The sequence below is a fragment of the Aquarana catesbeiana genome, linkage group LG02, assembly GCF_042186555.1.
Source record: "Aquarana catesbeiana isolate 2022-GZ linkage group LG02, ASM4218655v1, whole genome shotgun sequence".
Taxonomy (NCBI): domain Eukaryota; kingdom Metazoa; phylum Chordata; class Amphibia; order Anura; family Ranidae; genus Aquarana; species Aquarana catesbeiana.
Window position 1 is genome coordinate 777,439,321 of NC_133325.1, and position 27,101 is coordinate 777,466,421.

General features: G+C 42.3%; 1 protein-coding gene across 1 annotated transcript in view; it reads right to left on the reverse strand.

The window, feature by feature from the left end:
* The window catches only part of LOC141129381 (galactosylgalactosylxylosylprotein 3-beta-glucuronosyltransferase 1-like), a 219,434-nt gene that overhangs the window by 41,769 nt on the left and 150,564 nt on the right, over positions 1–27,101 (reverse strand). The window contains exons 2-3 of the mRNA XM_073617389.1: positions 26,095–26,242; positions 19,629–20,161 (exon numbers count right to left, since the gene is read on the reverse strand). Of these exons, the coding sequence (XP_073473490.1) occupies positions 19,629–20,161; positions 26,095–26,206 (645 nt within the window). The 5' untranslated portion in view covers positions 26,207–26,242. The remainder of the gene's footprint in view (positions 1–19,628; positions 20,162–26,094; positions 26,243–27,101) is intronic.

A 27,101-nucleotide genomic window follows, 5' to 3' on the forward strand; every position in this document is an offset into this window, starting at 1 on the left:
GTACACCCTGCACTCGGCCGCAGAAAGTCTACAGTCAGAAGGCAGGTTAGTGAACTATATGGGCTGGGTGTAACAAGATGTTCGCTACTGCCTTGTGACTGCAGGCTTACTGCGGCCGAGTGCAGGGTGTACCAAGATGGGCGTTGCGACGTTCAATCCCTGACGGAGACACAGGACGTCACTTCCATTAACGAATATGACGGCCCGGGTCACTGATTATGACAGGACATGCGTCTGAGCCTGCGACCCACACCTACATGGTGGGTGGTGAACACAAGATCATGTAATGAGTAAAAGCATCTGCAGGGGAGTGAGTGCCCCCAAATAAGCCTGACGCGTTTCGTGGGTAATACCACTCTTTAGGGGCGGATTCACACATATCTATAAAACAAAACATGAGTAGACCAGTATGATCCAATGTTATACCCCTTAGTGGGGAGGATATGTACAAAAAAAAAAGAAAAGTTGCTCATCCCTAAAGTACTTACGTCATGATAGGTCTGGAACATGGGAGACGAGGAATCAGAGGCTGATCAAATTGTCTGTGTCAGGAGCTGGGGAAGGGACCCGCAGAAAGAGGACCGAGTGCACAGACATGATACCCAAAAGAATACACAAATCCAGATGGTGATGTGACTGGGCTTCATATCTAAAAATGTAATTGGGTATACTGTGAATTCTCTGTATTAGACCCCCTTTTAACACTGGGGAGCTCTTCAGGCGGTTTAGCTCTAAAAATAGTGCCTGTAAAGTGCCTGAAAAGCGCCTCTCAAGCCACCCCAGTATGAAAGCCGGAGTGCTTTCACAGTGGGGCGGTGCGCTTGCAGGACGGGAAAAAAAGTCCTGCAAGCAGCATCTTTGGGGCGGTGCGGGAGCGGTGTATACACCGCTCCCAAAACACCGCTGCCCATTGAAATGAATGGGCAGCACCACAACACGGGCACTATTAACCCTTTCTTTGGCCGCTAGCGGGGGTTAAAAGCGGTAAGGCGCATCTAAAACTCGCGGCGCTTTACCGCTAACGCTCGCACCGTCCCAGTGTGAAAGGGGCCTTGTAGGAAGTTGTTAGAGCCCAACACCAAAGTGCAAGCGGACGAGTGAATGGAAATTAAAATAGTGTGGAGGGAGGAAAGAGCAGGTCAAACAAAAAAAGGGGAAAAGAATAAGAGTAGTCCACTGTGAAGTCACGGCATGGGCCCTGAAAAAATGACACCAGTGGGCCGTTTCTGCAGTGCGCATGTGCCGATGACATCGGCAGCAGTGTGTATAGTGAATATCTCCTAAACTGTTTACAGTACCTACAGGTGAACCTTATTACAGGCTTGCCTGTAGGTACAAGTGGTGTAACAGAGTTTACAACCACTTTAGGTATGCTCGGCACACTCTGCGATCTCCTCCCAACGTCACACAGGTGTACCAGAATAGGAAGAGAGACGTCCACACCCGAGCGGCAGCCGCCGCCCATGGAGGCCAAAGACGCCTCCCTCCATAATGTGACCCAGATGGAAAAATTAAAACACACCAGCGCCGGGAAGCCCTACGGGGACATCATGCGCATGGCATGGAGGTGTGACACCGATTTGCGGTAGAGACAAGCCTGCCCCCGTTCCCCCACCGCATCACGCGATGCAAAAAAAGGGGAGGGGGGAGAGGGAAGGCGCTCACACCGCAAATTGCAGCTCCGGAACAGAGGACAAATGAAGGAACAACACAACAAAACCCAGTCCCACAAAAATGACCAGACCTACACACATAGGAGGTTGCTGATTGCACAATGAAAGTAAAAGGGGTAGAACCAACACAAAAACGCCCTAGATCAAATGGGAACAAAAAGATCACAGGCTCCCTAAGAGCCCTTGCACACTGGGGCGGGGGGCGGCGTCGGCGGTAAAACGCCGCTATTATTAGCGGCGTTTTACCGTCGGTATGCGGCCGCTAGCGGGGCGGTTTTACCCCCCGCTAGCTGCCGAGAAAGGGTTAAATACCACCGCAAAGCGCCTCTGCAGAGGCGCTTTGCCGGCGGTATAGCCGCACCGTCCCATTGATTTCAATGGGCAGGAGCGGTAAAGGAGCGGTATACACACCGCTCCTTCACCGCTCCGAAGATGCTGCTGGCAGGACTTTTTTTACCGTCCTGCCAGCGCATCGCTCCAGTGTGCAAGCCCTCGGGGCTTTCACACTGGAATGAAAGCAGCGGCACTTTCGGGGCGGTTTGCAGGCGCTATTATTAGCGCAATAGCGCCTGCAAACCGCCCCAGTGTGCAAGGGCTCTAATAGCTAGTTACACACCTCCATCCCTACATAAAGGTGGACTAAAGGGAAAAATTTGGGACTTTAGATGAGACATGTGGGTCACATATCTTCATCCCTAAATATATATGAAAGGGGGGGGGGGGGGATTTGGGACTGTGAATTTCTTTGTTTTAAAGGTGAAACATCAGAGGTCAGTTTAGACCTCCTAATATGTCACCAGAGCCCCCCAACGGGGCTCCTAAAAAATTGTAAAAAAAGATAACAAAAAATAAAATTGTAAAGTAAATAACTAAAATGGAAAAAAAATATTAGAAAAATAAAATAACAGAAAAAAAAAACTACTGACACCAGTGGCGGAACTACCAAAGTCGCAAAGGTTGCACTTGCGAATGGGCCCTGGTGTTCCACCACCGCGTGGGGCCTCAGCCGGGAGTCAGGGGGGCCCTTTATGGTTTTTTACACCGGGGCCCTGAAGGTTCTAGTTACGCCTCTAGGTATAAGGAAGGGATATTGAAGGTGGAAGGGCTTACTGTATAGTCTAGTGTTGTATAAGTGAGAGATACTGAAGGTACAAGAGCTTACAGTTTTTGGAGTATAAGGGAAGATACAGAAAGTAGAAGAGCTTACAGAGAGTGATACGGAAGGCAGATGGGCTTACACTCTATTTGGGTTTAAGGAAGTGCTACAGAAGATGAAGGGAGGGATACAAAGGCAGAAGAGCTCACAATCTATTAGGGTACAGTAAAAGGGAGTGATACAGAGAGTAGTTAAGTATACAGCCTATTAGGTCATAAGGGAAGATTTATGAGGTGAGGAATCTGCAATTTATTAGGGTAAAAAAGGAGGGATACAGAATGGGGAGAGCTTGCAATCTATTACAATGCAAGTGAACAAGATAAAAATTTTAATCTATTTGCAAATAAGACGCTAGTTCAAAACAAGCAATGCTTTATAATTCTTAGTGCTGAAAGCCATTCCTAGCCAAACCACATAAATAAATGCTTTAGAATACAGACAGTAAAAGAGAATAAAGCTGTCCTTATGTGGGATGATATTTGGGAACATTTACTCCATATCTGGCAATTGTAATTGAAATATTGATCCAGTAACCTAAGAATGTTCAATAAATAATGGTGAAGGTACAAAAAAAAAAGAATATAGAATTATTCTACAGTATGCAATTAAACAATGTCAGGGCACTTGGCCTGATTGTTTTGAACAGCAGAAGATATACTATATTACCAAAAGTATTGGGACACCCGCCTTTACATGCACATGAATTTTAATCGCATCCCAGTCTTAGTCCGTAGGGTTCAATATTGCGTTGGCCCACCCTTTGCTGCTATAACAGCTTCAAATCTTCTGGGAAGGCTGTCCACAAGGTTTAGGAGTGTGTCTATGAGAATGTTTAACCATTCTTCCAGAAGCACATTTGTATGGTCAGGCACTGATGTTGGACAAGAAGGCCTGGCTCGCAGTCTCCTCTTTAATTCATCCCAAAGGTGTTCTATCGGGTTGAGGTCAGGACTCTGTGTAGGCCAGTCAAGTTCCTCCACCCCAAACTCTCTCATCCTTGCCTTTATGGACCTTGCTTTGTGCACTGGTCCAAATCATTTGGTGGAGGGGGGATTATGGTGTGGGGTTGTTTTTCAGGGGTTGGGCTTGGCCCCTTAGTTCCAGTGAAGAGAAGTCTTAAGGCGTCAGCATACATTTTGGACAATTTTTTGCTCCCAACTTTGTGGGGACAGTTTGGGGATGGCTCCTTCCTGTTCCAACATGACTGCGCACCAGTGCACAAAGCAAGGTCCATAAAGACATGGATGAGCAAGTTTGGGGTGGAGGAACTTGACTGGCCTGCACAGAGTCCTGACCTTAACCTGATAGAACACCTTTGGGATGAATAAGAGCGGAGACTTCGAGCCAGGTCTTCTCCCCCAACATCAGTGCCTGACCTCACAAATGCACTTCTGGAAGAATGGTCAAACATTCTCATAGACACACTCCTAAACCTTGTGGACAGCCTTCCCAGAAGAGTTTGAGCTGTCATAGCTGCAAAGGGTGGGCCAACTCAGTATTGAACCCTATGGACTAAAGCCTTGTACACATGATCCGATTGTTGGCCAACCAAGCGTATGATTTTTGTCCAAAGGGCGTGTGCCTGGATCTCGTCTTGCATACTAATGGTACACAATTGTCGTCCAACAAACATAAATGTAGTGACATACTAAACGTACTACGAGACTATAAAGAGAAAGTTCTTTTCTCAAGCGCCACCCTTTGGGCTCCTTCTGCTAATTTTGTGTTAGTAAAAGTTTGGTGAGTGATTCACGCTTTTTAGTTCGTGCTCTTAGTTTGTTTCTGAATGGCCGTTAGTCAACCAGTCATGTTGCAGAATCGGAGTGGAGAATGTGCTATTATTGGGCTTGGAGTTATTGCTTTGACCCAGGTCCAGTCCAGTAACAGGAGGAGTTCTTGGACCAAAATTTGGTTGCTTAATCGTGACCAATTATGTCATTTGCCATTGCTGCGGGAGCTCCAGGAGAATAATCCGGATGATTTTCGGAATTATCGCCAGATGACGAATCCCTGCTTTCACCAACTCTTGGGATTGGTGACCCCTATATTAAGAAGCAGGACACATGCATGAGGCTTGCCATCACTCCAAAACAAAGGCTCATAGCCACCTTGCGAGAAGTCTCCATGACCTCAAGTTTACCACTGGGATCTCCCCCCAGGCTCTGGGACTCATTATTTCAGGGACCTGCTCAGCCATTATTCAAGTCCTGCAGAAGGACTATATTAGGGTAAGTTTTTACCTTTAAGATCACATTCTATGTATTAATGTTTGCTAATGTATTGTATTAATTTGTTGATTACATAATTATCAATATTGTAATATGCTGTGAATATCCTCTTTCTCCTCATGCATGCTGTAAGCTTTTAATGCTCCTTTTTTTGGCCTACATGCATATTTTCCATAACTAACCTCCCCAGCATGCTATTCTGGGCCCATACACACCTAGCCTAGTAACTTAACAATGTTTTTTGTCAGCTACATTTTGGGGCTTACCCTAAACAACCCCTAAAATGTGTACAAATGTTATTGTTGTCCTCAAATTCAGGCAGAGGGCAAGAGACCATTTTCTGGGGCCCAAACTCATTTGGAACCCTCCTTCCCCCCCAAAAATGCTAAGTCAACAGATACAAATACTCTATCTGCTGACTTTGCAAAACCCATACACACTATCCCTCTTTTGTGTTCATATTTCTGTATAAATTCACCTAACCATGTAGTGCAAGGGCCTGCCTTATTACCCACAAATTGCAACGTAGAAAGTTTTTGTCTCCTATTATATTGATTGTTTTTTTCAGAATGTAAAAATGTGCTGCAATTTGGACAGTGTATATCCAGCTTTTTAGATTATGACAATTCTTACCTGTCCAATAGGCTGCCAATAGTGTAAGTAAGGAGGGGCTGGCCAAAGTATCACAGATTATTTATGCAAACAGCTTTCATGGAAGTGGAGAGTGTTACCTGTTCAAAACATCTACCCATTACTTTCTCCCACCCTAAAATTTTGCTAATGGGTCACCAGAGGGGGTGATGAATCAGATAAGTTGACCTTCCACTTTTGTCTTTAAATACGCATTTAAGTTTGATCCTTATGTTGGCCAAGCATGTTTGTGTCAAATCTGCTTGCAATGTTATGTGCAGAAGTAGTAATTTCTTTTTTCCTTTTTTAATCCACAGTTTCCTTCCAATGCAATGGCAATGGCAAGACGTTTCAGCCCAGTTCCACCATCAGTGGGATTTTCCCAAATATGGTGGTGCTATTGATTGCAAGCATGTCCCATCACCCAACTCTGGCTCATATTATTTTAATTATAAGGGTTTTTGCAGCATAGTCATGCTAACTGTAGTGTCTTCCAACTATGAGTTTTTATATCTGGATGTTGGAAAGAACGGCCGCAACTCTGATGGAGGAGTGATTATGCAGACAGAGTTCTACAAGCGGCTCCAGAATGGCACCTTAGACTTGCCACCTGCTGAGGAGAATGTTGAGGGCCTCAATTTTGTTTTTGTTGCAGATGAGGCCTTTGCTCTGGGGGAACATCTGATGAAGTCCTTTCCTATGAGGAACCTCACAGCAGAGAGGCAGAGCAGAGAATATTCAATTACAGGCTCTCTCATGCCAGAAGGGTGGTCGAAAACGCCTTTGGCATCCTATTGAGTCAGGCTGTTTTTGACTTCAATCAACCTGGCACTCTACAAGATCAACCATGTGGTCCTGTACTGTTGTATTTTACATAATATTTAAGGAGGAATGCTATCAGCTACCTTGCCTCACTGCCAAGTGACATGGACCCTGCAGTGACAGCCCAGCTGAAGAGGCTGCAGCTCAGACATCTGTGGGCATGCTGACGCCTATTGAAAACGCTCGTGCTGAATTGCCCTCACAAATTGCCAGGAATTTACGGCAGAAATACCTTGATTATTTTGTGGGTAGAGGGGCAGTGGCTTGGCAGCAAATTGTAGCTGATCATGCCTAATATTATTTTGAGATCATAAACTCATATTTCATTTGAACTACTGTTGTCTGTGTTTCTTATCTGTCTAATATGTTCACAAATGGGCTTTATTTTAGCCACTTGCTCCAATTGTGCAAATGTACCTTATTTGCTTCATGAGGTGACAATAGCTTCTTCAGCTAACTATTATGATGTGCTATGGGTCTGCTACACACACACAATGTTTTTGTTCTTAATGGATCTAATGCATGAAGTTCAAAAACATTATGCCTTTTCAACTCTTCAACTTATAATTTTTTTGAGGACTAAAAATTGCAGGCGTTGACCACATCTAAGAGCACATTGTCACTGTAACTACAACAACTTAACCAATACACTGGTATTGAGCATTGAAATAATAAGCCACACGTTGTTTAGTAAAAAAAAATTTACTCAAAGCACATTCACATGTGCATTTTAAGGTTTTAAAACAAACCAACATCTTGGTGTATAACACGTATGTTTGCATTATTTCTCCTTTTTTGGGGCTAAACAGGCATGTTCTAAAACACTAGATCACATCCCAAACTCAGGAACTTACAAAGTTCGATTTTGGTAAAGTGAAGGCCAAATGAGACATTAGTATCCCAAGGCTATGTGGATGTTGCCTTCCTCATATGCGGTGATCATACCCCTCTAAAAGCCAAAATGTGAAGCCACGTACACGTAGAGGCATAACAATTAAATTTCCGTTATGATCCCATGCCACAAATGTGTTTGTTACAAACATCTTTTTTCTAAACCCACAAAATACACAGTGTGTCAACATGTGCTATTACCCATCACAGGTTTTAAATTAATGTGTTTCGGGGGTGTAACCCCTTCCTCTGAGCTACTTTAATTATGAGGAAGGGGTTGCACCCCCAAAACGCGTCTATTGATACCCAGTGATGGTAGATAGCACATGTTGACACACTGTGTGTTTTGGGGCTTTTTGCAAACTAGATGTATGGAAATACACACATTTTAGGCATGGGATCATGAGGGAAATAAGAATGTTAAGGCACAATTTGGGGGCACCTTCAAATTTGGGGTTTTATATTCTTAAAAACACAGAAACATTACAATTCACATTAGTTAGAGCAGTGTTTCCCAACTCTCCTCCTCAAGATGCAAACCCAGGTCATGTTTTCTATACTTGTAGAATTTGGCACAGGTGGTGTTGTCATGTTCACTGTTAGTAATTCGCACAGTCGTTTTTAGGCTAAGGAAAATACAGAAAACATGACCTGGTGGTGCACCTAGAGCAGTGGAGTGGAGAAACACTGAGTTCTGTCCCTAAACTTTCACATTTCAAATTCCTAAAAACATGGTAAATATTAAAAGGGCAAACAGAAGTCAACAAGTGGAACAAAAAACTTCAGAACAGGCAAGAGGAAATTAAAATTTGGCAAGCATGTCCACAAAATCTCTGATTCTTCGCTGCAAAGCAGTGGCAGCCTCCTTGATTTGCTCCAGATCCGTCAAACAATGCAACATATCTGCACTCATTCTCCCAATAGTGCATCATGGAAGATCATGACCTAGTAAGAAGAGTAAAAAGAATTAAGGGAACGATGGTCAAGTGGCTGAGGCCCTACATAGTGAGTTATGGACAAGTTACTAGTCAAATTCAGGAAATACTTACCTACCCAGTCTATTGTTGATTGCAACCTGCTTGCCCTTCAGACATCTACACTACTAGGAATGTACACACTGCAACTACTCTGTAATCTTGGCCCTGGTGCCTGGGTCTCCAAAACTCGGGTACCTAGTAACACTGCCAGCTCCTTCCACCTCTTCCTTCTCCATGCTAATGTTAATGCACTACATACTTTGCTAATGTGTGGAGTGGGTGTTTTGTTTGGACACACAACATGTATACACAATTGAAGCAAGATTCCAAGAATACTTACTTGTACAAACAAGAGGATCCCGAATACTTTCTTCCTCTTCTGGGTCGCTTTGACCCTCAGTGTGACATGCGTCAGGGAATTTGATGTCCACAATGTCAAGGTCTGTGCTTGGTCTAGTAGTCAGATCCCATGGCTCCAAACAAACATCCTGGGTGAGCTCACCACACTCACTTTCTTCTAAAAAGAAACAATACACCATTCATTAAGCCACCCCAAGTCCCATCTGTTTCTAGCATCCATTTTGCTAAATTAGTTGACCAACCTTGCACTTGGTCTGATGTCAATGTTTGCTCCTGACTAGTGGACTCCACCATGCCGCACTTTGGTTGTTTTTCTGTGAAAAATGCATAGAAAAGGGAAGGTGATGTAATTTTACAGATGGCAAACACTGGACAAGTGCCCACATTTAAAAAGTCCAGCATTTGCCCCCCACCCCTCTTGTCTCCTATGGGATAGGGGATATATGATGATCATCCTAGCAGGCGTGACTCTGTGTCACTGTGATCCCCGGGGCCTCTCCTCTACCCATGTCTACACTGGCAAGGCTGCATTAATGGGCACTGATGAGCCAGGCAGCGACCAGAAAGTGTTCTTTACCCCTTAAGTTCTACCCTAAGCCCATGGCCTTTGGCCCACCTAAAAACACCCCTGTCGGTGGATAAATGAGTGTGTTTGAAGTTGTCACTTAAGTTTTTGGGGGGCAGATGGCATTGTTGCCTCCCCTATTGGGGCCCAAGCTTGGCTGGAGACTTCTTTTTTTGGTGCCTCCCTATTGAAAGAAGAGAAAAAAATGAGTTCCAAAAATAAAGAAATGTCCAAACACATGACCAAATAAGAATGTTCATATCTGCTTTATATTTACCTTCATCTTTAGAATACCAAGTCATACAAAGATTTTAGAAAACCTTATATATAATTCTCTAGAGCTACTTGGAGAAAGAACGAACATACACAGGCAGCTAATTTACACATATACATTCTGGTCAGATCCAAATATTGCTTATTTTTTTATGATCTGATGTATGTACTCCATCTGGCTTTTTCACGGTGTTTGAGATCAGACCATCGTTTTCAGATTTGGTCCTTTGATCGGTCCACCGAAAATTCACTCTGCAAAACGGCGATGACCTTCTCCAAAATGATGTCCTTTCGGCTGTTGGGCCTTTCGTAATTGCGCAGCTTGCAGTCGTAATCGTACTTCTCTAGGATGCGCACCATCTTCACCATCTCAACTTTGCTCATGGGGGTTGCTTTGTGCCTCCTATAAGCTCCACCACCGCGGGGCTGCCATGAATCTGCAGAATCCGCCATGTTGTTTCTCCCGAATGTTCCGCCATGTGTGTCGCATGCAGAAGAGAGATGGTCACGCCCCAACATCATGACGCACTGAGAGCGGAGTTTAACGCATTCGCAGTGTATATAAAGCCAGAACGCACGGCCGATGGAACAGCAGTAGGAATGATCTTGGAGTGGAGGATGAACGATCGCCAATGCAAGAAAGGAGCCGTAAAACAATGGTACAATTGGAAATTGGGGCATAGGTGGTTAGTGGCCTATTCTGCTTAGATTGAGGCCTTTATTGGGACCAGCTTATGAGTTAAGCCAGACATTATGGTTTGTCTTGTGTTCTGTCTTGCAGGCATCATATCATTTATCATGACAGATACATTTACTGCGCCTGATTTTTTACCCCAAATCATTGACCTGTACCGGGAGCTGCCCTGTCTCTGGAAGGTCAAGAGTAGAGACTACTCCAATAAAATATTGAGGAAGGCAGCTTTGGAGAAACTGCTGGAGTTGGTGAAACCAGTGTAACCCAGGGCAGACATCAATTATGTCAAGACAAAAATATCAAACCTGAGGAGTACTTTTAAAAGGGAGCGCAACAAGGTCATGGACTCAGAGAGATCTGGAGCAGCAGCAGATGACATATATGTCCCCAGGCTGTGGTATTACCACAGCCTGCAGTTTTTGACTGACCAGACAGAACCCAGGCCATCGCTGTCTACACTCCCTTCGACATCTGCTGAGGCCACAGCTCCTGAGGTCCACCCAGGTCCTACTGCACAGGAAGATGTGGAGGAGCCCAGCTTGACCCAGGTATAGCATTGGTGAACATATTTGTATCCAAAAATACAATGATGATAACTAGACGTTATTGTTAAAATATTTCTGCCTTAACAAAGTGGTTTCCATATCAATAGACAGTAGTGACAAAAAATGATTTAACCAAGAATTAAAAATGCTGGGGTCAGAATGATGGTCTTTTCTATTTGCACACCTTCAATTTGCAGCAGTGAGGAGATCAAAATTGTGTGATTGATGACCAAACCCTAAAAAAGATTCTGATTATGTCCCATTTTCATACACAGGAAAGTGTCAGTCTGGAGGAGCCAGTGGTAAGCAGCCAGACAGAGTCCCAGATCCCTCCCTGACGCCTTCCTGTTAAAAGGGCCAGGAAGAGTGGGAATATGGTGGGGGACACAGCCTCAGCCAGGCCACTACTGCCATCCAGACAGACCAAGATGAGGCTGAGGGATTTGCCCTGGGGATGGACAATAAATTAAGGGAGATAGACGGTGAGCAAAGGAGCAGGTGTGAGGAACTCATCCTGCAGCTCCTCAACAAGTGGGTGAGGGGCCAAATTTCAGAAAACACACACCTGTGTGATTTTGTGGCACCACATCCACCACCTCCAGAGCCACTTCACCCACCACAGCAGCATGGCGGTCAGTGGCAATACCAGCCAAAAGACCCCCAACAAGCCCGCTGGACTGGGGATTTTCACCCCTTCACCACTTACTAATTTCCTTTTTTTTTTTTTTTGGAATAATGATTTTATTTGTTATATTTTCTATATATTTGTATGTGTAGAATGCACTTTTTGGTTAAGTTCTTTGTGTTTGGATGACAGATAGCATCTCTAATTTAATTTGCTTTAATTTTTTTTATGCACAATAAAAAAAAATTGTGGAGAATAATACTTGGCTATGTGTTTTACTTCAAATGACAGTTTGGGAGTAGGCAGTTACATTTTAAAAAATACAATGTAAAATTAACAAGGGACACCAACATAGTTGTATCTTTGATCTTAAAAACTTTGGGATAATGGTGTTGTGGTAACTTGCCCAAAAAATAAAACAACAAGCATAATAAAATTATTCTTGATATCACTAGAAAACAAATTCATTTTAAAATACGTTTGCCATAACTCCATCAGTATCACCAGCAAAGCAGCTTCATTATTATCCCATTAAAGAAGAAGAGAATTGTGCGCTGCATTTCGACATTTCATAATTTGCCGCGTCACGAATGTTAATTCTGCATTACGAACGCTAGTTTACAAGACCGACCGCTTCAGGTTCGTTTCTTGCTTCCGATCATGCGTGTTTGTACTTTCGACTTTTGTGTGACGGACTTGTGTACAGACGATACGAAAATCAGACAACAGACTGTTGTCCACCGAAAATTTACTAGCCTGCCATCCAACATTTGTTGGCCGAAAGTTGGACAACAATTGTCTGAAGGAGCATACTAACGGTCTGATTTTAGGACAACAGACTGTCAACAGACAATCCCCTGCCAAGAATCGGATCGTATGTACGAGGCTTAAGACTGGAGTGCCATTAAAGTTCATTAACGTGTAAAGGCAGGCGCCTCAATACTTTTGGTAATATAGTGTATATATAAGGTGAGGATTTTGCAATTTATTAGGGTAAAAAGGAGGCATGCAGAATGGGGAGAGCATGCAATCTATTAGAGTGCAAGTGAAGAATATAAAAAAAATTGAATCTATTTGCAAAAAACTACGCTAGTTCATAACAAGCAATGCTTTAAAATTCCTAGTGCTAAAAGCCATCCCTAGACACACCACATAAATGCTTTAGTACAGGCAGTGAAAGAGAATAAAGCTGTCCTTATGCGGGGTGATATTTGGGAACATTTACTCCATATTTGACAATTGTAATTGGAATATTGATCGAGTAACCTAAGAATGTTCAATAAATAATAGTAAAGGAACAAAAAAAAAAGAACATAGAATTATTCTATTAAATTAAACAATGTCAGGGCACTTGTCCTGATTGTTTTGAACAGCAGCAGATATCTTTTGGACTAAATGCCCTGTATGCTTAAAGAGGAACTGCAGTCTGCTTACATAATTTGTAATGAAAACATCTTTGCCATTCTGAAGCTTCCTTCAAAACACTTTGCATATTATTTTATATATATACTCCAAATATGCTGCAGAAATCTCCCTCCACTGAGTCCGGCTGCAGCCATTTTAACTATGGGCAGCTGAAGCTGCTGCCTGTTCACTTCCTGGATTTACACAGACACACACCTCCAGCTCTGCAGCTCTCATTGGCCCTCTTATGACTCACCCCCCCTTCCCTTCTTGGCAAACTCTCACAAGAGTGTGAGAGAGAGATCTGTGCATGATGTCATAAGCCTAGGCTTTTTACCAGACAAGAAACAGGAAGTGGGCTGTATAAGGTATTTACTGGCAGAAAAGAATGTTTTACTATCCAAAGTTAAAATGGGCAGAAGATTTAATAGATAGAAAGATGAAAAATGACTGAAGTGCTGCTTTAACAACTGTTTTTTACTGATAATGTTTTTAAAAATTGCTGTAAAAAAATGCTGTTTCGTGCATTGATGATCAAAAAACATTTTGACTGACGTCTCCCATTTTTTTTGTCTTCGGTGATTGGTCCTGTATCTGGTCCCATTGTGACCTTGTCCGTGTTCAATAAATATTCTTTGAGGATTCCTCTAATCAGTTTTGACTCTTCCAAAAATTAGACAACGTGTGGTTAGCCTTAGAGGATGTAATAACGGTAATGAATTGTGTTTTTTTTCATGTATGCTTTATTTACTATGCTCAGAAAAAAGATTACATTTTTTTTGTCATCTGCAGTAATTGAAGCCCAAATGCCCAAGCTAAATTTAAAGCAGAACTAAAGTTTTTTTTTAAAATGCAAACACGCTGAAATTGAAAGTTAAAAACAGTGCTCGCATGCATACTGTACAGTACCTGAAAAACTACTGTGGCTTGTGGTTTCCTTATAGTCTACAACCTGGGATTCTCTATGACTGTCAGGTCCTGGATCACCTGCTGGTTGCACTGTGCTTCCCAGAGTAGAAGGCTGTAGTTCCAGTGTCCACCTGCCCCCCAGCAGATTCCAATTATCAGTCTTTACCTGTTTCTGGCTGCTGGTAGGGTATTTAGTCCTTCCTCTACTATTACATTTTGCTTCAGTGTTTTGTTTTGCTACCAGATACTGCTAGACAGCTACACTGGTAGGCCAGTCAAGTTCCTCCACCCCAAACTCGCTCATCCATGTCTTTATGGACCTTGCTTTGTGTACTGTTCCAAATCATTTGGTGGAGGGAGGATTATGGTGTGTGGTTGTTTTTCAGGGTTTAGGCTTGGCCCCTTAGTTCCAGTGAAGAGAACTCTTAAGGCGTTAGCATACCAAGACATTTTGGACAATTTTATGCTTCCAACTTTGTAGGAACAGTTTGGAGATGGCCCCTTCCTGTTCCAACATAACTGCACACCAGTGCACAAAGCAAGGTCCATAAAGACATGGATGAGCGAGTTTGGGGTGGGAGAACTTGCCTGTCCTGACCTGAACCCGATAGAACACCTTTGGGACTATGAGCCAGGCCTTCTCATCCAACATCAGTGCCAGACCTCACAAATGCGCTTCTGGAAGACACACTCCTAAACCTTGTGGACAGCCTTCCCAGAAGAGTTGAAGTTGTTATAGCTGCAAAGGGTGGGCCAACTCAATATTGAACCCCACGGACTTAGACTGGGATGCCATTTAAGAGGAAATAAACCCTGATGGGTTTACTTCCTCTTTGTTTCCCTGCAAAGGTAAAGCATAATGGGCTACTATGCATCGCATAGTAGCCCATTATGTGTCACTTACCTGACACAGGAGCCCGCGATGGCACCGCTGTCCCCTCGGGTACGGAGCGTCCATCTTCTTCCGGGTATCGTAGCTCCGGCGCTGTGATTGGCTGGAGCCACGATGACGTCACTCCCGCGCATGCGCACGGGAGCCGCCACTAACGGCATATCGCCGTTAGCAGCGGTGCTGCTATTTCTGCAAATATTTCCTAAACCCGTTTAGGTTTTGGGATATTTCTTGGAGGCTTACCTGTAGGTCAAAGTGGTCTGTAAGGGTTTACAACCACTTTAAAGTTCACGTGCATGTAAAGGCATGCGTCACAATACTTTTGACAATATAGTGTATAGGAAATATTTTAGATTTATATGATTGGAAGAAATTTAAGAAGGAAGGCAGGCGTCCCAATACTTTTGGTAATATAGTGTACAATAATCCCAGTGAGGGTTTCCAGTGATTAGTTATGGGAGGCATCCCCACTGAAAGCAATTGGAGACTGCTGGCTCGCACTCACAGGTAATCGCAAACAGTCTATGTCCAGGGCCGATCACTCGCAGGTGGTTGCTCCATGAGTAATTACATGCCAGGGGCCGCTATTAACTGCAGGAGCCAGCAGCCTCCCATTGCTTTCAATAGGGTTACCTCCCGCAGGCCCATTTGCAAGTGCGAATGTGGCCTTATGTAGCTCTTCCCAGTCCTGCCCCTGTAGGGTCCCTTCTCATTTGATAGACAGCTCAATTTAGCAGAACAAGTAGCACATGGCTGGTAAAAGAGCAGGAGAGGGGGCTTAGGGTGAGAACTGAACCACTCTATTACATAGAAAAGAAGGAAAGTAGTCCCTACAGAAAACTTCTTGTGAGGAAATGATTACAGATAACAATCCTTCAGATGGTAGCACCAACTTCTTCACCTCTCTCTAGTGTTGGGATAAGAAATGGCATAGACTCTGCGAGATGGCATATGGATAATATAAAGTAGACATAAAGCAAAAGCTAGCATAGATTTGCATACATTTCCATATATTCTCTGCATACTATGTATGCATCCACAATTTTAACTTGCAATTTAACAGTGATAAATGAGTTCTGCTTTACCTTGACTATAAATATATGACTAATTGACACACACACATTTTTTTATATAAGGGTTGTATTTGTTTACACTGCTTTATTTTTTATTGAGGGCTGAAAATATTCACAATAATTTACATAATTGTAAAATTAACTTATCATTTTTCTTTAATACTATATTAGTATCTGACAATTGCAGTATTAAACAGAAGCACACTGCCATCTGCAGGCTGAATGCTTATTGTGCGACCGAAGGCAACTGATTGCCGTGTAGTAGCTGAAATAGTGATCACGTGATCAGGAGCTATTTTCATTGGTTCTGGATTGTTAGTGGGGACCAGAGCTTTCAGTGACAGTCCAGTCTGATAGGTAGCAGCTACACACAGCTGCTTCCTGCCTTCTGAAAGATGTGTGTTTAACAGGGACAAGGCGGGAAGGGTTAAAATTAGGGTTGCACCAATAGCATTTTTTTTTTACCAGCTAGTATGAGTACCAGTACTTTCGGTCAAGTACTCGCCGATACTAAGTACCAATACCTTTGCGGTGCGATTTGGGCCCATACAAAAAATGAATGGGCTCAAATCGCACTGCAAAGAATCGCAGATGATTTGAACAGGAATGCGGTGTGATTTCTGTTCGAATCCCATGCGGTTTCCCCGACCGCTCCTGTGTGAACCCAGTATAGAAAGACAGGGAAGCGCCATCTAGTACAGCAATGGGCAAACAGTTTATTAAAATTTTTTTATAACAACTCATATTAAAGTACATATCTCGTCAAATCCAAATCCAAATATCCCGTCCTACTGATGATAGAAAACCACGGCCGCTTGCGGTGCTCTCAGGGCTGGAGAAGATGTATAGGCATCACTGCTGACATCGCCTCCGCCCTATAGCCACGTGTGTGCTCCAAAGCTGGTTTACAGGGGTCCTGGAACTTCCAACATCTCCTCCACTCTACTTCCGGAAAAACAACTAGAAGGGGAGGAGAGCGGACCTGTGTCCGCTCTCCTCCCTCCCCTCTACCCGGTGGCACCCGATATGTCGATCTTGGGCTCGCAGATGGGCAAGCTGAACCTGGGATACATAGTGTGGTGTGGGGAGCATTTGGTGGCAGCCCAGGCACTAGGACTAAACTTGTCAAACCCTGGTTTAAACTCCCCACAAAGTGCTTTGTAAACATGTACACATACTACGAACCCTGCTTTGTTTTTTTATTGGCTGACAAATGCACAGTAATTTAATTGACATTTTTTTTTTTTTTAATTTGCAATTTTTCTTTAATACTGTAATAGTATCTGGCAATTGCAGTGTTAAACAGAAGTGCATTTTGTAAGGTGGTAAAAACATAAAAACACAACACACTTCTCCAGTTGATAAGAGATATCTACTGCAGTCATAAACAAAATATTGCCATCCTATCCAGGGGAAAAAGAAAAGCCATGTGACTATGTCAAGCTTAACTGGGGGCTTGAATACATTAGGCAAAAGAGACAGATAAAATGTTATGAGGGGCTCAGTATGTGAAGTGTTTCTAGATAATGAATAGACACGTGCGATTTGTTTAGTTACAAATCAAAATTCGGACGAAATATTAATTCTTTGCAGATTCGGATGTATCTGAATTTCTGTGTCACAACAGTAGCAAATTTCAAAGAATCCAAAATAAATTATAACGAAACGAAATAATGAATTATCCAAATTTGAATCGGAAAATGAATTTGAATTTGAAATGGAAACATATTGAAATGAATACAGTAAGGTAAAAAAAATTAATATGATTACTACTTAGGCTGCTTTATATAATAGAATATAAAAACACTGAAGAGAATAGAACGAAATAGAATAGAGTAGAATAGAAAGAAATAGAATAGAATAAAACAGAATAGAAAAGAGTACACAATAAAATAATAGAATAGAAAATGATTGAATAGAATAGAACAGAAAAGTATAGAATAGAATTATAAAAAATTAAATTCAGTTGTGTGAAAAAGTATTTGCCTCCTTCCAGGGTTTTTTTTTTTTTGTTTTTTTTGCATATTTCTAACACTTAAATGATTCAGATCATACCACAAAGATAACCTGAGTAAATCCAAGATGCAGTTTTTAAATTAATTATTTCATTTATTAAGGGAAAAAAGCTGTTCAAACCTGCCTGGGCCTATGTGAAAAAGTAATTGCCCCCTTCCATGCTGAATAATGAATGAACTGTGATTAACCACAATTTTTTGGAAAGTTGAGTTAAATTTCACTTGCCACACCCAGGCCTGATTACTGCCAGACCTGTTGAATCAAGAAATCACATAAATAGAAGCTGTCTGACAAATTGAAGCACGCTATCAGATCACAAAAAGCCACACATCATGCCACAATCTAAAAAAAATCAAGAACAGTTTCAAAACAAAGTAATGTACATGTATCGGTCTAGGAAGGGTTTCAAAGCCGTTTCTAAGGCTTTGGGACTCCAGTGAACCACGAGAAGAGCCATTATCCACAAATGGAGATAACTTGGAACAGTGGTGAACCTTCCCAATAGGTGCCAGCCTACAAAAATTACTCCAAGAGCAGGATGACTCATCCAGGAGGTCATAAAAGAACCCAGAACAACATCTAAAGAACTGCAGGTCTCGCTTGCCTCAAGTAAGATCAGTGTTCATGATTCAACAATAAGAAAGAGACTGGGCAAAACGGCATCCATAGGAGAGTTTCAAGGTCAAAGCCACTGCTGACCAAAAAGAACACAAAGGCTCATCTCACATTTACCAAAAAAAATCTTGATTATGCCCAATACTGTTAGGAGAATATTCCGTGGACTGATGAGACAAAAATTTTACTTTCTGGAAGGTGTGTGTCCGTTACATCTGGCATAAAACTAATACAGCATTTCATAACAAGAACACCATACCAACAGTCAGACATGGTGGTGGTAGCGTGATGGTCTGGAGCTTCTTTGCAGCTTCAGGACCTGGACGACTTACCATAATTGATGGAACCATGAATTCTGAGCTCTACCAGAAAATCCTAAAGGAGAATGTCCGGCCATCAGTTTGTGACCTCAAGCTCAAGTGCACTTGGGTTATGCAGCAGGACAATGATCCGAAACACAACAGCAAGTCCACCTCTAAATGGTTCAAACAAAGCAAAATGTAGGTTTTGGAGTCAAAGCCTGGACTTAAATTCAATTGAGATGCTGTATCGTGACCTTACACAGGCCGTTCATGCTGGAAAACCCTCCAATGTGGCTGATTTAAAACAATTCTGCAAAGAAGAATGGGCCAAAATTTCTCCACAACAATGTGAAAGACTCATTGCCAGTTAGCGCAAATACCTAATTGCAGTTGTTGCCGCCAAGGGTGGCACAACCAGTTATTAGGTTTAGGGGGCAATTACTTTTTCACATAAAGACAGGCAGGTTTGAACAGCTTTTTTGTCTAAATAAATGAAACCATCATTTAAAAACTCAATTTTTATTTACTTGGGTTATCTTTGTGTAATAATAAAATTTGTTTTATGATCTGAGTCATTTAAGTGTGACAAATATGCAAACAAATAAAAAATCAGAAAGAGGGCAAATACTTTTTCACTCAACTGTAAGTTAGAATAGAATAGAATAGAATAAAATATAATGAATATAGCCATCTTCTGAAATTCAAATCAACTGGAAAATAACAAATACACTAACTGAATCCAAATATATGAAACGAATCTGAATATACGAAACAAATTCTGAAAACAAGTCAAGTAACATAATGAATATGACGAAACAAAATTTTTAACTTAACACACTAATCTGAAAGTAAACAAAATAAAATTTTCTCTTGTGCACATCTCAAATATTGAATGTAACAGAGAAACACACAAAAGCACAAGTTAATATTGGCATTAGTGAGACATATAAGTTTGAACTCTATGTATAAAGGAGTTACCTCTTCAAAAAGTTCCAGGCTGTAGGTGTTATCATCATCAGCAAAGTAGACCACTCCCTCGGGAGGGTTGGAAGCATTGATGTTGTCCCGAAGCCATCGCAGGCCCAAGTTCCTCTGCATGGTTCCTCTCGGGGTGTGGGAGGGGGTTCTGGATAAGCCTACTTTTTGATTATGTGGGCTCTCGATGTTCAGGTGGGTGAAGTTGAGCCCAGCTTTCTCCAGCAGGTTGGCCACCAGTTTGGTCTTCCTTGGGCAATCTTCAACCACAATCCAGTGCAAATTTACGACATGCAGAAAGGTGTTGGCCAGTCGAACCAGCTCGGCTTTCTGGACAGGCCGGGTGTAGGTGGGCGTAATAACATAGATGACGGGGAGCTCCTCATTCCAGGGCGGGGGTCGAGAATAGACATATGTCCGGACAACTACGGGGGTTGCTCGGGTGGAGTGCTGGTGGACACATTGTAGAGAGTCCTCTTTACTCTGGGTCACATTGTTGAAAAGGGGTCTGACTGTAGAATTGTCACCTGTGTCCTCTGTACAGAGAATATATATAGAAATATATTGAGTTTTTAGAGAAGTTAGGCACTTAACTGAAATAACATTGAAGAAGCATACAAATATTACATGAATCAAAATGGAGAGTCAATTATTTGAATACATATTTATGAATATTAGTCAGTTTTTTAATGGACAGCTTAAAGCCCAACTTCAGCCCAGAATTTTTTTTTCAGTATCAACTGGAGCAAAGAAGGGATTAGAACCTGTGGCTGATTTTTAGTACAGCCTGTAACTCCATTAAAGTGGAACTTTACCTATAACAGCTTGATAACAATTCATGTTCTTTAAAGTGGTTGTAAAGGCTGAAGGTTTTTTTTACCTTCATGCATTCTATGCATGAAGGTAAAAAACCTTCTGTGGGCTGCTTCCACACCCACAGCCTCCCTAATACTCACCTGAGCCCCATCTCAATCCAGCGATATGCACGGGAGCCTCGGATGTCCCAGGTCTCTCTTTCCTCATTGGCTGAGACACAGCAGTGGGAGCCATTGGCTCCCACTGCTGTTCATCAGAGCCAGTGAGCCAATGAGGAAAGAAAAACATGGCTGCCACACGAGGCATGGATTCATATGCCCTGTGTAAATGAAGCCTAAGAAGTCATTGACTATCTCCCTGCGGACACTCTCTGCTTCTCTGATTGATTGATCAGATTGGTATTGCCTGAATAACTGCTATTATTTCCCTAAGATATGGTCAGCACTTGGGTTATGGTTCATAGAAAGGTAATAAGAAAGAAACAACAGTGGTTGGTTCGGAAGTTCCAACTGCTCTCTCAGTTTAAGGCGAGACTACAGACTGCAGACAAAATCTACTTAATCCCAATTGGCCATGTACATTCATATGCAGTAAGATTATTTATAAAGTTAGGATTTGTTTGTAAAAGACAGAATATTGGAGCATCAAAATGTAAAGTTAGTGTCTTTTGAGGCAAAAGAAAAGGGAGATGTTTTAGTAAATTATTGAATTATCGATAGTCAGTTTTATGCTGGACCAAAGAAGGTCATCTCTATTTATGTTTCATCAAAACCTGCCATATATTCAATTAATATCAGGGCCCAATTTGTAATAATTAACTTTGGCCAAGGTGCTGGCTGAGATTACTGTAATTTTACTACTGGTGTAATAAAATATACCTCTTTATTGAATTATTGCATGTTTAAAAAAATAGGATAGAGCTAAATCTATAATCATTTTGGCTGCAGCATTTATTTTCATAGGCCGTATTATGAGAGACCAATACATTTAGTGTGTATCCTCATTTCAGTTTAGAGTGGGTCAGGTCTAAGACCTACTAGTGTATTTCACGGTTGGAGGCAACTTGAAATATGCTGAAAAAAAGAACAAATGTAAGCGGGAACTTATAGCGTGAGGGCATCCTTCTCTCAACATCTGCCAATATAAGGGGGCACCTCTCCCACTCCCACTGACCTCCAATGTAAGAGGACCTCTTACACTGACCTCCAATGTAAGAAGACCCCTTCGATTGATCTCCAATGTAAGAGGACTTCTTCCACTGGCCTCAAATGTAAGAGGACCCCTTCCATTGACCTACAATGTAAGAGGACCTTTTTGCACTGGCCTCCAATGTAAGAGGACCTCTTCTACTGACCTCCAATGCAAGAGGACCTCTTCCACTGACCTCCAATGTAAGATGACCTCTTCCACTAACCTCCAATGAAAGAGGACCCCTTCCATTGGCCTCCAATGTAAGATGTCCTTTTTTCACTGACCTCCAATGTAAGAGGACCTCTTCCCTTACCTACAATGTAAGAGGACATCTTCCACTGACCTCCAATGTAAGAGAACCTCTTCTACTTCCTACAATGTAAGAGGACATATTCCACTGACCTCCAATGTAAGAAGATCCCTTCCATTGACCTCCAATGTAAGAGGACATCTTTCACTGACCTCCAATGTAAGAAGACCCCTTCCATTGACCTCCAATGTAAGAGGACCTTTTTTCACTGACATCCAATGCAAAATGACCTCTTCCACTAACCTCCAATGGAAGATGACCTCTTCAACCGACCTCCGATGTAAGAGGGCTTCTTCCATTGACTTCCAATGTAAGAGGACATTTTTTCACAGACCTCTGATGTAAGAGAAACTCTTCCATTGATCTCCAATGTAAGAGTACCCCTTCCACTGACCTCCAAAGTAACAGGAGCTTTTTTCACTGATCTCTTACAATGACCACCGATGTAAGAGGACCTCTTCTATTGACCACCAATGTAAGAGGACCCCTTCCACTGACCTTTGAAAGCGCTGCCCATTCATTCGAATGAGCAGGGCGTTTTGAGAGCGCTGAATACAGTGCTCCCAACCCACCTCAAAGATACTGCTTGCAGGACTTTTCGGAACGTCCAGCAAGTGCACCGCCCCAGTGTCAAAAGACACCCTGGAATGAATGGGAGGCAGTTTTCAGGTGCTTAGCAGAGGCTATTTCCAGCGCTAAAGCACCTGAAAACCACCCCAGCGTGAAGCTGGTCTAAGACCCCTTTCATACTGGGGCGGTTTTCAGGCACTTTAGCAATAGAAATAGTCTCTGCAAAGCGCCTGAAAACTGCGTTGTATTTAGCGCTCCCAAAATTCCCTGCCCATTGGAATGAATGCCTTAAAAACGCTTTGAAAGCGCAGAAAATTGGGAGTTTTTAACCCTTTTTTAAAGTTAAAAGCGCCCTGATAGCGGCCAAAAAGTGGAGCTAAAGCGCAGCTGAAATGAGCTTTAGCGCTAACGGCGCCTTCAGTGTGAAAGCAGCCTTACTGTCAACATTTCATACTGCAAGTTTTAAAGAAAACTTAGAACAGCGACAATTCCTGCAGGCTACAGAAATGTCACACATTTGCCTCAGATATAGTTTGCTTTGGACATATCATTTTTACCTGAAGTCATGTCCTGTAAGCTTCAGTAACAGAAAAAACCCAGGACTGTTTCAAGAAAGTTACAGTACCTGCTGTATGTTCTAGAAACTAAGAAGAAGTTATTGTTCACCTGAACTAATGACTAATAATTACAGTATATTAATGGTAATAATTAGATAATTCTCTAAACCAAAAATCACCCTTCCTTTTCCCATCTCTCCCTATTTTTCATCCCTCTTTTTCTCTCCTTTCCTCATCTCTCTTCTCCTCTAAATTTTTTTTTATCCCTCTGTTTCTGTCCTCTTTTTTCCTTTTATCTAGTGGCATATCGAACAGCTTAAAGAAGAACTCCAATATATACTGTATATATACCATGTTTCCCCGAAAATAAGCAAGGGTCTTATATTAATTTTGTCAGCCAAAAACACACTAGGGCTTATTTTCGGGGTAGGGCTTGCCATGCAATGTGCTCTCTTCCCAGTGGTTGCAAAATGACAGAATCCCCTCCATAACAGGATCACATAATGCAAAAGCTCTGCAATGCAACAGTGCAAATACCTTCTTCTATAGCCTGCCTGAGCTGTCTTCCACCGCTCTGAGCACTGCAGAGGGAGGGGGACCGAGATCCCCCGCTGACACCCACTTCAATGGCCCTTCTGAGCCGTCTTCCATGGCTACGGTTAGTGCAGAGGGAGGCCGAGATCCCCCGCTGACTCCCAAGAGAAGAGGAGATCAGCTGAGCCCTGCTTGGTGCTTCCATGGCCCGCCCCAAGCTGTCTTCCCCCCTCTGAGCAATGCTGGGAGGGGGGGCCGAGATTCCCTGCTGAGAGAAGAGGAGATCAGCTGAGCGCCAAGCGACGCCGCATCGAACTAGGGCTTATTTTCGGGGAAAATAGTACTAGGTCTTATTATTGGGGTAGGTCATATTTTCAGGGAAACATGGTATATATATATATATTTCAAACAAATATTGATGTTGAAAAAAGTGTGGGGATGCTCAAAACTGTTGCTATCCTACTTGCAAGATTGTATTGTTGCTGTTTAGATCTGAACACATGATAAATAAAAGATTTTTCTGGGATGAATTAGAGCAGAGACTGCGAGCCAGGCCTTCTCATCCACATCAGTGCCTGGCCTCACAAATGTGCTATTGGAAGAATGGTCAAACATTCCCATAGACACACTCCTAAACCTTGTGGACAGCCTTCACAGAGGAGTTGAAGCTGTTATAGTTGCAAAGGGTGGGCCAACTCAATATTAAACTCTACGGACTAAGACTGGGATGCCATTAAAGTTCATTTGCCTGTAAAGGCAGGCGTCCCAACACTTTTGACAATATAGTGTATCTATATTACAGATTAACACTTATTACATAATTTGTCTAATTAAAAACTTTGGACTGAACCATCTGATAAGAAACAAGTCACTGCTGATGCATCTTTGGGCTGTGAAGACTAAATATCATATTTAGCTGACTAAAAAAAGAACAAGAAACAAATTGTATTCTTTAGTCTATAACAGTGGTCTCCAAGCTGTGGCCCAGGGTCAGATGTGGACCTTTGCTTGCCTTTATCCAACCCTTGGGGCACTGTTGCTCCATCTAACACCATCAATGGGGCACTATTCCTCCCACTGACACCAACAATGAGATGCTAATTCCTCCCACTGACACCAACAATGGGATGCTAATTCCTCCCACTGACACCAACAATGGGACACTATTCCTCCCCCTGATACCATCGATGGGGCACTATTCCCCCCCCCCCCGTTACCAACAATGGGACACTATTCCTCCCCCTGATACCATTGATGGGGCACTATTCTTCCCACTGATATCAAGAATTGGGCACTGTTTACTCCCATTGACACCAGGGCATTTTCTACTCCACAGGCCACTTCTACAGGCCACAGTTTGCCCCCTCCCCCCCCAAGCCTGAAGAACAGTAATGTGGCCCTTTGTTTAGAAAGTTTGGAGACCCCTGGTCTATAGCATAATAAAGAAAGGCATGATGTAAAAAACCACATAACCATATTTAATGTTAGGTGACCAAAGAATTGGCACTTTTTATTGTAATGGTACTTTCTTCACTGCTATCAATGCTACAATACTTAAGATAGGGATTTTGATGGCGCTGGAACCCTAGGTGGATGTTAGCTGGTACCTATGATTGGTGATACAAAAAAAACTCCACTAGTATTATCCTGATAGGGCATCTAGGTGATGTATGGGCTGCTTTCACACATGGAGGGACCTCCACGAAAATCCTTGGGAAGTAAGTATAATGGTTGGATCAAATGATTGGAGCGCCCCACTGAAATATAGTACTGCTTTGAAATCCAAGCATTGAAATCCTTCTGCTGAAGGAGAGATTTTTTTAAATGTACAATTATCCTGATTTTACCTACAGCTCGATTCCCATAACAGTCGTTTTCTTAAGCCCTGATTAAGGGGGTGGAATGAGGCCCAGTGAATTACTATTATTATTACTATTACTATTAAGTTTGCTACAAATTTGAAATAAAACCTCCTGTTTGGATTTCAACATTTCATTGTGGCACTCCAATCTTCTGACCAATGCTACAACGTCCATGTACACTATATTACCAAAAGTATTGGGATGCCTGTCTTTCCACACACATGTCAAGCATTCCCATAGACACACTCCTAAACCTTGTGGACGGCCTTCCCAGAAGAGTTGAAGCTGTTATAGCTGCAAAGGGTGGGCCAACCCAATATTGAACCCTACGGACTAAGACTGGGATGCCATTAAAGTTCATGCGCGTGTAGAGGCAGGTGTCCCAATACTTTTGGCAATATAGTGTATATACCATCTCTCTCTTTTCCATTTTTTCCCCTTCCTCTTTCTCCCCTTCTCTCTCTCACCACCATCACACACTTTTCCTCTCTTTTCACCTTTTCTCCTCCTCCCTTTCTTCTCGCTCTTTCTCCCTCTCACTTCCTCTCTCTTTCCCCTTCTCTTTCAGTCATCCTCCCTCAGTTCTTGCATACTATTGTATATGGAATTGTATTTGTTGGGTTCCTTACTTCTTAGCAGGGTGAGGTAGCGGCTGGTGGGGTGCTGATGCCACAGTGTTAGGAGTAGGGCCCATGGTAGGACGATGAGCAGTGTAGTGAGAAGGTTTCGTCTCCTCAGCATGCTGTTGAGACTTTCCGTGCCAGGTCATCTCTTTACCTGGATGGAAAAGAAAGATCCCGAGGGTTAGCAATCATATATTTAAATGAGCTCACAATTATTGGCATTGTAGTTGAATAGCTTTGATTCCTAATATCACCCGTTTTTGATAGAAACCGTGTTTTCTATACAAGAAATGGCCAAAAAAACATGCAAAATTGACCATTTTTGACTCTATACTTTGATCTTTTGACACTTTATTTGTATAAATGCCTAATTTTAGAAACTAAGTTTTAAGGTGCTCCCATGAGACTGTGTTTGCTGAACATTCTGGACTTTCTAATAAGACGGCCCGGCAGCAGCTGCTCAATTTAGGACAGTTTCTCTGTAACTGTTTCCCCAAGCTTGAGTTGTGTGAACTGGAGATGTGAATTGGTGGGTGGTCCCTCCTATGAATCATACATCTGTTTGTATTTAAATAGGAGTGTTAATTTCATTGACGAAAATATTTTCATCATAATTTTCGTCAGCGGCATTTTTCCAGTGATGAAAACGAAACGAAAATTACTCCGTATATTTGTCAATTGGCGAAAACTATGACGAAAATCAATTCCAATTTTCGTCAATGAACGAAAATGGAACAAAAATGTGAAGGTGGGACGTTTTACTTATAAAGACATCATATAACGGCTAAATCTGTGTCTGTGTAGTTTTTTTCAAACCTCAATACCATAAATAATAACACATTATTATTCTTTTGTTACTCCACGATTATATAATGAGTTTAGAAATTCTAGAGAAATGCCCAAATAATGCATTACAAATTCACTAAACCTATTACATGTTAGTCGACTAAAATGATTTTAGTCGACTAAAATGTACTGGAAATTTTAGTTGACCTAAATACAACTACAATTAA